At 40.4% G+C, this 15,261-nt stretch overlaps 1 protein-coding gene across 2 annotated transcripts in view; it reads right to left on the reverse strand.

Moving 5' to 3' along the window:
* The window catches only part of LOC133465783 (glutamate receptor ionotropic, NMDA 2B-like), a 168,931-nt gene that overhangs the window by 139,529 nt on the left and 14,141 nt on the right, over nucleotides 1–15,261 (reverse strand). For both annotated transcript variants that reach the window (XM_061748872.1, XM_061748873.1), the window contains exons 2-3: nucleotides 14,316–14,419; nucleotides 12,675–12,782 (exon numbers count right to left, since the gene is read on the reverse strand). In XM_061748872.1, the coding sequence (XP_061604856.1) occupies nucleotides 12,675–12,701 (27 nt within the window). In that variant the 5' untranslated portion in view covers nucleotides 12,702–12,782; nucleotides 14,316–14,419. The remainder of the gene's footprint in view (nucleotides 1–12,674; nucleotides 12,783–14,315; nucleotides 14,420–15,261) is intronic.

Consider the following 15,261-nt stretch of genomic DNA (forward strand, 5'->3'; position numbering starts at 1 on the left):
TATATTATAGAAAACATATTTTTACCTTTTGCGGTTGGGTCTGGAACATAACCCCGTGATATTTTCAGCTCTTTAGTGGCCCAGATTGTCCCCATATTTCCATAGGAAATATTTCCGGTGTCAATTGCACTACCCAAACATGCAAAGGTCATTAATAAACAATAAAGAAAGGTGATGTGTTGTTGGTACTTCTAAGAGAAGCTTTTAATACACACAGTTTGTCATATAAATATATTCATAGACTGGGGTATTACTCATTGAATTTGACAGTATAGAGCTGCCACTGTTGCTGCCTGGAGACAGAGAGTGAAAAAGCAGAACTGCGTCCGTCCTCTGTTACCTCAGTTGCCTTTCCTGCTTTCATGATCACAATAAAAAAGTAGGTTTTCTTAGAACAGGTGCAAAAACAAACAAAACCCTTTTCTCGTAACACCGCTTTCACAGCTTCAAAAGGATGACGTAAGCTAATAACGCATATCAGCAGTGATAATTAAAGGAGTGGCAGCATGTAGTGGTGTGCTTGGCTCCTCCTGGCTGTTTTATGTGATATAATGGTGGTGACCCCAGTGGCGCCGCACTCAGTATATTGAGTTATTATATTTATGCAACCGCTAAGCTCCTCGGCTATTTCACAATACTGCACTGTCAACCTTCAGCAGCTGTGCATGGCCAGAGCCTGCTGTGAATATTCTCCATTTCCTAAAATTGAACAGTGAAGGCGAGAGAGAAGTAGACAAAGTGAGACCGAGAGGGGAAGCGTCAGAGTGGAGGTGGGGATAAGAAGCGCGGCCTGTATATTTTATTCAGTGGCAGCGGACTACAATTCATAATCAACACCGCCTGATTCACAGTTTTAATTAAAAAGTAGCCTCATAGTGCCGGTGCTAAGGTCTTGATTTATGAAGACCTCACCACAGGCTCCCATCCACCACAGAGAGTGAGTCCACAGGGGGGGAAGATGGGCAGGGATGGGAGCAGAAGGCACACTATAGCCATCACGCAGAGGTGAAATGTCTCGTTTCTCACAGCAAGGTGGTTACTACTGTGGGCGGATAACTCCCAGTGTGAGTGTGTCAGAGTATGCACGCGAGCATATGTGGGGGGTCTGTCTGAGTTTGATGCTGACTAAATCAAGATGGCCAATCTTATTGGTTCATTTTAATGTCAACATACATTGACCAGCCACAGCAGGTACAATGCACTGGATCTATCCATTTTCGATAGCATTTGTCCTAATTACGGTGGAGGGTAAATCCAGAACCCAGAATCTCTGAACTGTGAGGAAGGCAGGCTAACTGCTAAGTCACCGTGCTACCAAGGCACAACCTAATGCTCGGTGGTACCATGTGACTGACTGGTGTCCAGTACAGGGTGTAGTTTTCCTGGATGGATAGATGGATGGATGGATGGTTTGCAGTAGAGTTGAACGCTACTGCATCATTGGGTCAACCCAACAAACCACTCACAGTGGTTATAAAATGAGAAAGTCTGTACTAGAGGCTGACACAGGATTGGATGTTGACTTCCCCTCCCTCCTTCGCCCCTCCCAATCCCAAGTGTTTAAAGAAAAAAAATTCCACCCAATCCCGAGTTTTGAAAAAAATCCCACTCCCACAGAGATTGATCTCAATCCCGAGCTAAAATTTTACAGAATCCATTCAGTCATGGCGGCACGGTGGCCGACTGGTTAGAGCGTCAGCCTCACAGTTCTGAGGACCCGGGTTCATTCCCCGGCCCTGCCTGTGTGGAGTTTGCATGTTCTCCCCGTGCCTGCGTGGGTTTTCTCCGGGTACTCCGGTTTCCTCCCACATCCCAAAAACATGCATGAATTGGAGACTCTAAATTGCCCGTAGGCATGACTGTGAGTGCGAATGGTTGTTTGTTCCTATGTGCCCTGCGATTGGCTGGCAACCAGTTCAGGGTGTACCCCGCCTCCTGCCCGATGACAGCTGGGATAGGCTCCAGCACGCCCGCGACCCTGGTGAGGAGAAGCGGCTCAGAAAATGGATGGATGGATGGCATTCAGTCATGGTTTCCACTCCCATCAACTCCCGCCATCATGTTTTCCACTCCCATCCATTCCCAGTGACTTTGTTTTCATAGTTCCTGCTCCTGCTTCTGCCCAATCCCGTGATTGATGAAATTCACTCCTGTCCCGCGGGAATCCCACGGGACCCGGTGGGAATCCCAAAAAAATGGCAGCCTCTAGTCTGTACGTCCCTGTAAACTACAACCACAACAATAAAAATGTAAATTTATTTCCCGTCTCATAAGGTCAGTCACAGGTGTTTGTGACCAGTGAGTTTATATACTGAGTGATTAGCCCCAGAAATATTCCAATCTCACATATTATGATGCATCATTTTGGCCTATGACCTGGAAAAAAGGGAGGAAATGAGTACAGCATCAATATTAGCTTTCAAATATTATGACTTGTAGAAAATGCTGCAAGCGCTGCAACTTTTTTCCTGGGGTGATGGAATTTGTTTTGGGCCGTAATGTTAAGTTCATTTCTGCCCCTGCCATTACAGAATCCCTTGATACAGAGATATCTTAATTAAAAACAAGTATTACGTACTTGTCAAGTGTGTATGCATGCGCATGCATATGAGCATGTGTCAGAGAGAGAGCAAAAGATTGAAAGAACACTGCAGAAAAAGGGAAATGGGTTTTAAGAGATGGCATCGAGGGAAATAAAATAATTGACAGAAAATGGACAAAGGGAAAAGATTATATATATACTGTATGTGTATCTGATGAAATAAAACGAATTTAATAGAATCCTCTCACAAAGAGATCATCCAATATCAGGAAGTACTTTGTAGACGCTTTCAATTTTAGCAAGCTCTTGACATTTTAGCATTTTGAATGAGGAATTTCTAACTGAATTCACCTTTTTACAACCAAATTTCAACCTGCTAGCTGGCTAGTTTGCAGTGGTGTACAACTGTACAGCATTACACCGAGACGACGGATGTTTCTTATAGGGCAGCACGGTAACCTAGTGGTTAGAATGTCTGCCTCACAGTTCTGAGGTTCAGGGTTTGAATCTTGGCTCAGAGCCTGTGTGGAGTTTGGTGTTGTAATAGAAAATTCTATATGACACAGTGCAGTACTAATGCAGTGAAGTTGGAAAAGCACACATAGCATGGTATCCAAAGTCTCATTGAAGAGAGACCGTTTTAAATATTGCTTTTGAAAGTGAATGTGAAATTGCTAGAATTCAAAGTGCTTTACAGATGGCTGCAATGTTTCCACACCACACTGTCAGCAGTATGTACTGTGTAGCTAACACATGACTCACTCACACAAGTGATAAAAAGTATGGAAGGACTTAATATCATCATATGTTGTGTTGTCCGTCTAGCGCACAAATGCACACTTTGTAAGAACTTACCCTTCACAGAGTAACAGAAAGACACCGTATCTTAAAGTGCCCCTGAAGGTTTGCCTACTGCAGAAACAACATGAGGCATTTGGACAGAAAATGCTCATGTAGTCAACGGTCAACTTGTGCTGCTGGACATAGTTTCCAATCTTTAATAGATTGTTTTCCCATGAGGTCACGTACCTCTGAACACAACCGCAGTCGCCATGTTGGGGGTCGAGGCGTTGTTGAATTCCAGGGCTGTGTGCGTGTGTGTGTGTGTGTGCGTGCGTGCGTGTGTTAATACATATTTAATTGATAGCCAACGTCAAATTATGGTAAATTTCTGCCGTGCGGTGTTGGGCTGCAACAATACAGGTGGGCGGGACAAAGTGTCATTTCAGCGTTATTAGGAATCCCACTCGTGATCTAGGCAGGACACTTCAATATTACTGGCTGCCCAACATGCGCCGCTACAATATGATTGGGTGCTGTATCCCGGTAGAAAACGCCCTACTGCTTCCAACATGATGGACAAACAAATTGCAACCATGTGATCCAAATGCACCTTTTGGGCCTAAATATACATCATCCATGTTCTGCTTTACTGTATTCTTTTTCTTTGGTCAGGATTTGCCAGTTACCACCTGTTCACCATTAGTCACTTTGTTTAATATGAATAACCGCACCACAAATTGAATTCTGTGCTCACTGTGGAGCATTAACCTGTACTGGAGATGTCATTTAACAGAGGAAGTAGCGAGGATGTTTTAAGGCTGACTTGCCTCTTTACCCTCCATTGACTATTATGAGTCTATTAAAATGTGTTCAATGGAACCTTTGAGTAAATCATTGATATGTTTGTTATTGCACAGTACAATTACCAAATACTCATGTTTTAACAATGTAGTCGTATAATGATAAAAAGCATAATTAGCACGACCTGTTTTGGTTAAATCAACTTTATTAAAATGGCAAGCGCAAGGAGTGTTATCGCTTATTTTAAAGTATAAGAATTTGAAACTACTCGCATAATTGAGCTCTTGGCAAAAAGAAACACACTACTAAGGTGCCATCTAGGTGACCTACGCGCAACATACACTTTATTAGCTGCACCTGCGTTATCGACTAAGATCCAATAAAATAGCTGTATAAAAAATGTGCTTTGTAAAGAGTAATAATAAAAAAAATAGGAAACAGTGTTTCCTATTGTGGCTGTGGTTTTCAGTGAAAAACAGAGCTTGTTGGTAATGTTTTGGTTACCTTATTTAGCTACATCAAAGTGGAAATCTGCAATCTGTGTAATTTGCTTTGTGTTGTTTTCCCTACAAAATTAAATCAGTTCACGTGTGTGCAGTTTCAGACACAAAAGAGGCGCCTGTTGTTTTGTCAGGTATCATTTTGCAAATTTACACTAAAAAAATAAACAACCTGCTCTTGATTTGAGGAATGCATGTTAGACATTGTGAGGGTCTTTAAACTCATCAGCCAATTGAGAAGAAATGTAATGCTGCCACCATAAAGTGGCATGAATGACGTGTATACATTATTATATAACATATATTTAGAAATGCTGATCACTACCTTTCACATTTAAAAAAAGGCACTCAAAACATTTCCATAAGTTATGAAAACTTGTACTTTTCAAGAATCAATATTTGATGCAAAGAGGAACAATGGATTGGATGCAAAGAGATGGTTGAATGGTCACAAGACATATGCATCCTCCACCCGCAACTGTGCTGTGCAGTTGAACCAGTCAGACTGACAAAATCATCTATGCTGTATATCTTATCCCCTTCCTTTTTGTTTGCAAGTACACAACATGTTACTGTTTTTATACATGTTTGGCAAAACAAATGATTTTTCTATTTCTTTTTGTTTGATTATGTGCTTCTCTCTGCAGTGGAGCTACAACATATCATAGGTTTTGACAGTTTGCAGATGAAGACCCTCACGAAAGCATTAGCTTCCCACTGGGAGTTCTTTCCTTAAACTTCTGGCGGGTATTTTTCCTTAACGCAATCCAATCAATAACTTTTGTATTATGTACTGGCGGAGTCCCAGCTAGGTCTTGGGGAGGCTTTTAGACACAGCGAGGCTGAGAGCCCGTAAGCGCACAGCAAAGGAGACTGCGGAGTTTGCTCTGCTTGGTTGAGGCCGCCTGAGCAAAGTGAGCATTAGCCCTGACATTTGAACGGCGCGGGGCCAGGAAACGCTTTCTGGCGTCCGGCTCGTCTCCTGCTCCCCTCGTACAAAAGCGAGCACTTGGGGATGGCCGAGGGTCAGTGCCCATGCTTGACCGTTTCATCTTCACCACATTACAAACAGCCTTCTCCTCTTCTCTGTGTTGCAGCACATGATGCACAACCATCAAATCCAACGCCAGACTGTGTGTGGATCGCACACCTCTTTCTAGAACACACTGATTTATTTGTCTAGAGCAGCTTTTATAATGGTGAAGAAAATGCTGCTTAGGCGGGCAGAGATGATGAGAAATGCATTAGAACAGTCCTTAGTTGCACAGGCATTCATCTAATAGTACATTCCAAATCCCTTGCTATGACACATAATTGAATTTTACAAAATTAAAAGCTGCATCTGATAAATCAAGTATTATTATTATACTGTACTGTGCAAAAGACACCACTAGCTATCGTGTTTAAACAAACAGCAGACATTTTGTCACACTAAAACAGTGAATCATAGGGAAGATACACTATAAATTATAACGTTTGGTTCCATTCTACTTAGTTTTTAGAGGAGCAAATTTTTGGAAACCTTACATCCAACCATCTATTATTTAAACCGCATGTCCTCATTAGGTTTGCAGACTAGATGGAGTCTATCCCAGCTAACTTTGGGCGAACTCCCTGGATTGGTTGCCAGCCAATCGCCGTGCAAATATACAGTATGTAGACCAACAAAAACCTTTCACACACACCTATAGAATCAGAATCATCTTTATTTGCCAATTATGTCCAAAAAAACACACAAGGAATTTGTCTCCGGTAGTTGGAGCCGCTCTAGTACGACAACAGACAGTCGATTGACAGAGAACAGTTTTGAGACATAAAAAAAAAAAAAAAAAAAAAAAAAAAAAAGAAAAAACTGTCACTGAGCAATAAAGGGTTGCTAGTTGTCTGGTAATGCCAGTACTTTTTTCTTTTTTTTTGACAATTGTGCAAAAGATGCAGAGTCCTCCAGCACTTAGAGCAGTTCGAATGACTAATATTGCAATAGTCCGGTGCAATGACCATTGTGCAAAGGGCGCCGAGACTTCAAGGAGTGTATGCAGTTTAAAGTGACGAGTAGTGCGATAATCCGGGACAATGTTGATTGTGCAAATGTTGCAGATACTCCTCAATCAGTGTGCAAGTGGAGCAGATGCTACTCTGCCATGAGTGGCCAGTATTGGTCAACAACAGATATGCAAATAGTCCAGCGTGGCGAGACTACTTCAGTGAGTGCACGAGTAATATATAAATGTAGTCTTCAAACAACTAAATATGCATGTCTGTGGACTGTGAAAGGAAACTGAAGTACCCAGAAAAAACCCACGTGCGCAACACGTAAATGCAACACAGGAAGGCTGGAGCTGGGATTGGAACCCAAAACCTCAGAACCGTGAGGCAGACGTGCTCACCACCATTTCACCATGCTGCCCACAACTCAGTGTTCATGACTCAACAATGAAGAGCTTAGGCAAAAATGGCATCCGTGGCAGAAGGCGAAAACCACTGCTGACCAGAAAGTACATAAAGTCTAGTCTTCCTTTTGCAAAAAAATTTAATTAAATTTAAAAAAAAAAAAAAAAAAAAGATTCCCTAGACTGTTGGGAGAATATTCTATGGACTGACGAGATGAAAGGTTTTTTTGGGGCCATTACTTTTTCACAGCGGCTCAGGTAGCTTTGAATAGTTTTTTTCCCCTTCATAAATAAAATCATTTAAAAACTGCATTTTATGTTTACTTGGGTTATCTATATCTGATATTTATATTTGTTTGATGATACATTTAAGTGGAGAAACTATGCAAAAAAAATAATTTGAGAAGGGGGCAAATACTTTTTCACGACACTTACCATTCATTAATTACAGACCAGACATGTTCAGGTTGAGCCAGAATGTCTGTATAAATAAATGTACATTTTCTCAGAATAATCCAAATTGATTTATTGATTTTTTTTTTGGGGGGGGGGGGGAAAGTGCTATTCAATATGTTGCCCTGTGAATTGACTAGCTGGAGTTAAAAAAAAACATAACAGGACCTGATTTTTCCTCCCTACAGCATCCGAAGACATGCCAGGGAAGAGCAGATGCCACCTAAGTGCATGTTGAAAGTGCTACGCTCAGCTAAAGATTGACTCTGCGGGCTGTTTTTCGTGTGACTTATGTTACTCCTCATCAACTGGAGACAAGGATGAGTGAAGCCCTATTGATCTGCTGTTTTGTAGCCCAATCAATGCCACACACAAAGATCCCTGCCATGGTTGAAGGTCCAGCTCAAACATGTAATCTTAGTGTCCATATTCAATTATTATGGAGCGATAGTGTCACTTTGAGATAAACAAGTACCAGATACTTAGTCACCCTCTATGATTGCACCGTCACATCTTACACGCTCATTCAATTACAAGATAATTGAACATCAGTGCAGCCCAGATTGAGCAATAAGATTGGAGTGCATTCCAGAGAAATGTGCCAGGCAGAGTTTGCTGTGCCTGAAAGTTTCTTTCAATAGTTATTGATTTAATGAGATATGCCCACGCTGCTACAATACTTCTTTTTTTCCCATGTGGTGACAAAAAGAAAACAGCAGCACATGCACATCAGATGTTATTGTCTTTCTGACAAACGAACAAGTGCACTCACTCTCTGGGCCATCTTGTACTCCCCATGCCCTAGAAACAACCACTGAAACACGTCTATGATTCCTTTTCCTCATATGAAGTCCCAGGCTCTTAAATTACCTCCAATTTAGGAGGACATGGGAGCAAAGAGAGAGAAAACAAGCTGTTCCCTTTGCTTCGTCTAAATGAAGTATGACGTCTGTTCAGAAATTCTCTCAAAACCAGCACAGTCAGCATTAGAAGGCAACACTGGACTAAAGACAGGTTATCAAAAGATGACAAAATACTCACGATAAATACTTATCCCAAGGTTGTCATTCCAGATAAAAATTGAGTATTTAAGGTATATTACTCAAACTGGGTATGAATGATGACGCATAATTTACTGTTAAGTGGATTCTGTGTAAAAAATGAGCAGCGGCCTCAGTTAATGAAGTGAATGACATGATGAAGAGCCAAAATCCTATTACTGTTACAGAAAAGTTGAACATTTTTAAATATCAGGGTAACGTGGCTCCATTTTAACCATGTCCTCAGCACTTTGTGTAGTATTTGTTTCTTCTGAACCTGAGAAATGGGCACAATCCTGTGGACTTCTAGTTGGACTGCAAAACAATTTAATTACACACAAAGCCTAAATTGTCTGTACCCTTGTGTTAAAAAAAAATTACAATGATCACTGAAATTTAAACTGCCAAAGGAACTAAACGAGTGAAAATAAGGCATGGCTTTTTAATTGTGGCCTAAAAGATATTTTTTTAAACCCTTATTTTTTTGTTGCCCACTCTTAAGTCGACTGCAATCAAATGATTTCAGTGACTCTGAAAGAGACTTGTGCACCTGTCAGCGGGTATTTTGGCCCAGTCCTCACAAGCAAACTGCCTTCTCCAGGAGGCATGTTTTTGCTCCTTTCACAGATGTCTTTGCTATTCTTGGGGCTCTTTGGCTATATGATTTCCAAAATAACACAGAATCCGGTCTCAAAATCGTTGTAAGAAGTTATATCATCATGTGAAAAAGCAAAGAAACCAGCCCGGATGTCAGGCACAAGTTAGTCATTAAAGTGAATGATATGATAATGATATACTGACATTTCCAAGAATTTCACAGTTTCGAGAACAGCCACATAATGTGCCATCACAAAGCATAAAGAAACAAAATCTGTCAAAAATGAACCTGGCTGTGATTGCAAATGAAAGACTTCCAAAACTTTGGAAATAAAAATAATCAGATGTCGACAAGAATCCCCTGATCTCAACAATGATGATTGTTGCTCACCTGAACTTGATGTATGTTGCTGCACCAGATTTGTTTTACATAAGACTGTTGTGAGGGGTATTCAGTCATCATCAAAGAAAAACCACATGAGAACCTACTAAAGATTGCCTGAGAAAATGTGAAACATTTGCATGGGTTTTGTAAACCGGATGAAACCAAATTTGAGGTAATTAGGCATATGGACATTGCCTTCGTTTAGCAAAAGAAGGGCAAGGCCTTCCCTCAGTGAACCATGGTGCTTGAAGCATTAAGCTGTGGGGCTGTTTTACTGCTTCAGGCACAGGGAACCTTGTTCGGGTGCATGGGACTATGAAAAATGAAAAATGGCAGATTATGTTAATCTTTAGGAGAATAAGATTAAGAAGTCTCCTGACTGTCTAGTCTATGTTGTGGCTGGCTTTTACAACAAGACAATGAAAATGACTTTTATCAACGTTGGTCCAGAACGTTTTGAAGGACACAAAATTAAGATTCTGGAGTGGCCTTTTCAGAGCCCAGCACTCAAGCCTACTGAGAATCTGTGGAGGGGGCTCAAAGTTAGGGTCAAGGCTGGCAGGCCAAGAGATTTGGATAATCTTGAACAACTTGCATAACGTGCCAGTTGAGTTGGAAAGTACAATATTACATAGTTGTCCGTTTTTTATCAGAAACAGGCTATAGCTAGAGATAGACTCCAGCACACCTGCGATTCTGGTGTGGATAAGCTGGACAGAGAATGGATGGATAACACCACTTGCTATGGTCTTTTGCCATTTTCTTGTCATTTCCAACTTGAAGATTACCTATTCAAGAAAATCTTTATCTCAGAATTTGGCATGGGCTATGAATCATTTTGGGCTTAAGAGTATGCTTGTTTGCAAAACAATGTCTGTTAAAAAGGCAAACTAGCTCGTGAGAGACTTTTAGTTTGTTCGGGTCCAAATCATATTTCCCTCATTGCATGTGCGTCAGCCAACAATTACGGTGGCCTTTGGGCATAAAAAGCATTTTGATGAAGCGCTCCATTGAAAAAGTATATAACTGGATCTCAGTAATAGAATCTGCATTTCAGCGGCAGCAGTAGTAATTAACAATTTGCAATATTGACTTAATGTGAGTCTGTGCCTCAGGTTTTATTAACTAAAGCAGGGATTCCCAAACGTTTTGTGTCCAGGCACCTCTGACAGGGGAGAAATTTTACCATGGACCCCCTCATTATCCTAACACCATTTAAACATAACTATCATGTGTATTACTAAATGCCATAGGAATTAAACAGTTACCTATTTTGGAGGGGAAAAAAGTCATATTATTACAATAAATTCATATTTTTAGGGCAAAAAGTTGTAATGTTATGGGAATAAGGTCAGATTTTATTTTCAAGAAAAAAGTTGTAATCTTTCAAGAAAAAAAAATATTTTTCCAAGATAAAGTTGTAATATAATATTAATGTCAATGTTCAAAGAGGAAAAAAACTCTGATTTTACCAAGTGCCTTAAAAATGCAACTTTATTCTTAACATTACACCTTTTGTTATTTAAAATATTCTGGGAAAAAAACGCCTTTTGTTCTCCAAAAAAATAGGACTTCATTACTTTAGCAATGTGTTTTGTGTTAAAAAAAAAAAAAGGCTATATTATAGCAGAAATGCCAGATTTATGTGCTACGTTACAATCATTTCGGCATTTTTAATTGGTCCAAAGCTCAGAAATGAGGAGTAATTAGTTGATTCTGTTTGTTTTATTGGTGCACCGGTCTCCATACGTCAGTATACACTTTCTTAAATAATACAACCTAATTTATCCCAAATTATTTTCGAGACCACCGAGCTACAAGTCGCGGATCCCAGTTTGAGAACCCCTGAACTAAAAGGTTCTGCCTAAAATACTATAGGTATTTCTGTATATGTATGTGTGGTTTTGTGCTTATTTTTTCGGAATTAATTTGAGACACAACAACAGAACCTCTAATGTTTACAGAAAGGATTTTTATCATTAAGGATTAGTTTATTAATGTACTAATTGCAAAATTCAGATTGTATAATTGCAACGACTTCAGTGTATAATCTAGATTAGAATAACTCCATAGAGTGACACAATTTGGAGACTGTATAATCAGACTAAACTAAATGACTTAAATCCAACCATTAGTACCAATTTTTCCTCAGAGGCTTGAGGATGACTTTGTTTATGCGATGCAACAGCGCAGTTAATTCATCTATATGGAAATGCTTCATGACTTAAGGCGGTTGGTTGTAGGCGAGGTGCAACGTCAGCAGTAGACGGTGGAGCTGTGTGACTTTCAGCTAATGACAGAGGGCCGAGGCAGAGACACTTCATTACCACGCCATACCGTCCCCTGCAGCCGGCCAAGGCAGACGATTAAGTAAGTAATAGGAGAAAGTGTGCAACGGCAGCATTGGTGGTGTGTCCGTAGTGTGTGTAAAGTCCGACAACTCACATCCTCCCTTTTATAAAAAAGAGAGAGACAGCACAAGAAAAACTCTTGCTCCTCTGCAGAGGTTCAATCTCGTGTACGTTACATCTGGTTAATAGTGCATGAGAGGACACTAGAGAGAAGCATGTGTTGTAAAAATAAATGAATAAAAATAATAATGACAGAACAGAAAAGTGTCGCACCAAAGAGCAAGGGGATTAATGTGTGTGAAAATGAAACAAAAGCGCTGATGTGATAATGGCCGCTGTTGAACTCAATCTGCACAATTAGGTCCTGGACAAAAAAGAATGAAGTCTTATCACCCGAAACTTAATGTTTCTTTCTTTCGTACGCCACATGAATTGAAGAGCAAACACAGGCGGTGAAAGGCCAACAAATACACATCTTAAAGGCTGCACACACAACAAATCCTTTAACTGCCTCATCAGTGGCTGAAGGGGTCATGCAAATGAAGGTGATGGTCGATAGGCGCTGGATCAGGTGAAGTAGCATTGATCAAAGTGCACACTGTGCGAAAAAGCAAGGATTAAACCACTCTTCTCTAAACTCCACCTTGAACCTTCATCCCAACCCTTAAGCAAACGGCGAGATACAGAAGACTTTTAAACCATCCATCACTTAGCTTTACGGGAGTCACATGCATAGGAGAGCTGCAGGCGTACAAACTGGATAGATAAGACGCACACTGCGGCGAGGCCACGACACCTTAAAGAGACGCTCCACGTATCGCGTTTGTCTTACCTTGTGTTTTGTCGGCCAAACTCTCATCACCTCGTCTCAGAAGTAGCATGGTGGTGCAGCCTGGGCCTCTTCTCTCCCTCTCATAGCCTCAGACTGAGGGAGGCTGCACTACAATCAACACGAGAGAGGAGATGATTATTGATCACTGGCAGCTACCTTAAAAGCTCCATACTTGGGGAGCTCCATATAAAATTCTACCTTTACAAACAGAACTAGAGTAGCACTGTAAATGCACCATGACGTTCTGGTATAAGCCATGACTTCTTTCCCCAGATTTAACCCCTGCGGCTAAACAAAGATGCAACTTAGTTGTGGATTTTTCTGATCTCAGGAGCATCGCCACTCTCATCTATTGTTTGACTTCTTGTTCATTTACCCAAAAATCCTGTTCACTGTTCATGAATTTATTGGATGAGCTCTATGTTTAAGCGTTAACGCTTCACATTTTGAAGCATCAGGATCGGTACTGAGACCAGCTGTCCTCAAGCTCACATCGTGACGAAATGCCTACAATGTTGAAGTTGAAGGCAATCGAGCAGTAAGACTTTGATTAATGGGACTATCCTGAGGTTATGTACCTTATTTTTGTTGTGCATATTTGGTAGTGGCATTAGTATTATTTTCACTTCTGATAACCCAAGTAAACATAAGATATTGGTGATGGTGATTTTATTTATTAAAGGAGAAAAAAACTATTTAAAGTTACCTGGCCCTGTGTGAAAAAGTAATGGCCCCCTAAACCTAATAACTGGTTGGGCCACCCTTAGCAGCAACAACTGAAATCAAGCGTGTTCGATTAACTGGCAATGAGTCTTTCACATCTGTGTGTCTTTTATTGCCACCAGGGAAATTGTATAGGATACACTGACAATGATATTCAGTGATGGGGCTGTTACATGGGGAACACTTCATGCATGAAACAAAAGTGCAAAAAATTGCTGAGCACTACGTTTTTGTTAGCAGGGTATTTTCGTTCTCTCACGTAGCTGATTGAAGTAACCAACATCCATTACAGTTCTAGACCAGTGCCGAGTATGACCACAATAAGCATTTGTTAACTTAAATCTAATTGTAGAATTATCATTATTACAAGCTTTATAAAGACAGATTTTCTTTTTTTTTTTTTTTTTTACTCCGCTCATGTATTGATTTTATTAGACTGTGCAGGAATGCCTAATATTATGACCAGGATTTTTATTAGTATTGATCCTCATCTAAAATAATTATTATGAGACAAGAGGCAATTAATGGGCCTAGTATTCAATCAGTCAGAAGTGTGATTTGTTATGTCATGTCACTGTGATTATGAATAAATATGTGAAGAAAGACTTGTTTCAATAAAGGGACACGTCTCATAAACTTGAATGACACCATCTGTCAACATCATCGACCAATTGATAGAAATATGTCTTTAAATAATGTTTGAGGGAGTAAATCAACCATTTAATATTTTAAACTTTTTTAAGCAGCAGCACTTTATCTTCCTTCATGCTTAATTAAATGACACCTATATATCTCATTAGTATGCAGGCTTTAATTTAGCAAATATAACATTCCAAGAATGGAAGGGTGAGGAAGTTGCTGAGTAACATTTTAGAGTCCATTTGGAATGACGTGGGTGGTTTAGCTCAGAGAACTCACAGCAGTTTATGGGGGAAAAGCAGCAATTTCAAGGTAAATGTACTCCACGGGAGCAGCTTCTTTTCGCTTCTCTTCGCTCCACCGAGCTGACGTCTGCCAGTCTCCTGTTTTAAAAGGGGAACAAGGAGGACGCAGGGTTACAAGGGGGTCATAGACGCTTTCAAGAGCCTTTAGTGCCTGCTGCAACATTTGACCTGCTGCCTGAAGATTTATTCACTTAGGAAGACTTAAAAATACACAAGTCAATTTAGTGATTTGAAAAAAAGGTTATTTAGTTTGAAATAAAATGAAAAACACTGTGAAGGCCATTTTTATACAAGAAAGAAAAAAAAGCAACGTTCAGCCTTAATCTGATTAACTGCATCTCATAACTACCTGTAGTAAAATCAGTGTGTGTGTGTGTGTGTGTGTGTGTGTGCGCGCGTGTGCATGCGCACGCGTGTGCATGTGTGTGAGTGTAGATTGTCAAAGGCAAAAACTGCTGAGCTGACTCAAAAAAGAGAAATCAGCCCAATCGGGTAAATTAAACATTTGCTCCAGATGTACAGAAGCATTAAATTGTCTACGCTTTCATCGCCAACAACCTCCAACACTAGCCTAATAAGTGGCTTCTATCGAATCTACTTATGCATAGCTCTCGTGCATGGGTGACAAATGAAAGGACAACATGATATATCTGAGAAGGTGTTTCACCAGTAAGACCTGCCAGGGGAGCTTGAACTCCCTTTAACATGCATTCTACATGTCTGTGGATGTCTACCAGAGGGATCTTTCCTAATTTACATGCGAAGGAAAGCACATTCTAACAGCTTTTGACTGCGAAGGCCAAAGCATATTATAAAAGTCCTTTTTGTCTCGTCCAAACATGCACTTCTCACGTGACATCGTTATCCAGGAAATGGAACGCTCTCATGAAAACAAAAAATGTTCTACGCTAAAAAAAACA

The sequence above is a fragment of the Phyllopteryx taeniolatus genome, chromosome 16 (assembly GCF_024500385.1).
Source record: "Phyllopteryx taeniolatus isolate TA_2022b chromosome 16, UOR_Ptae_1.2, whole genome shotgun sequence".
Taxonomy (NCBI): Eukaryota; Metazoa; Chordata; class Actinopteri; order Syngnathiformes; family Syngnathidae; genus Phyllopteryx; species Phyllopteryx taeniolatus.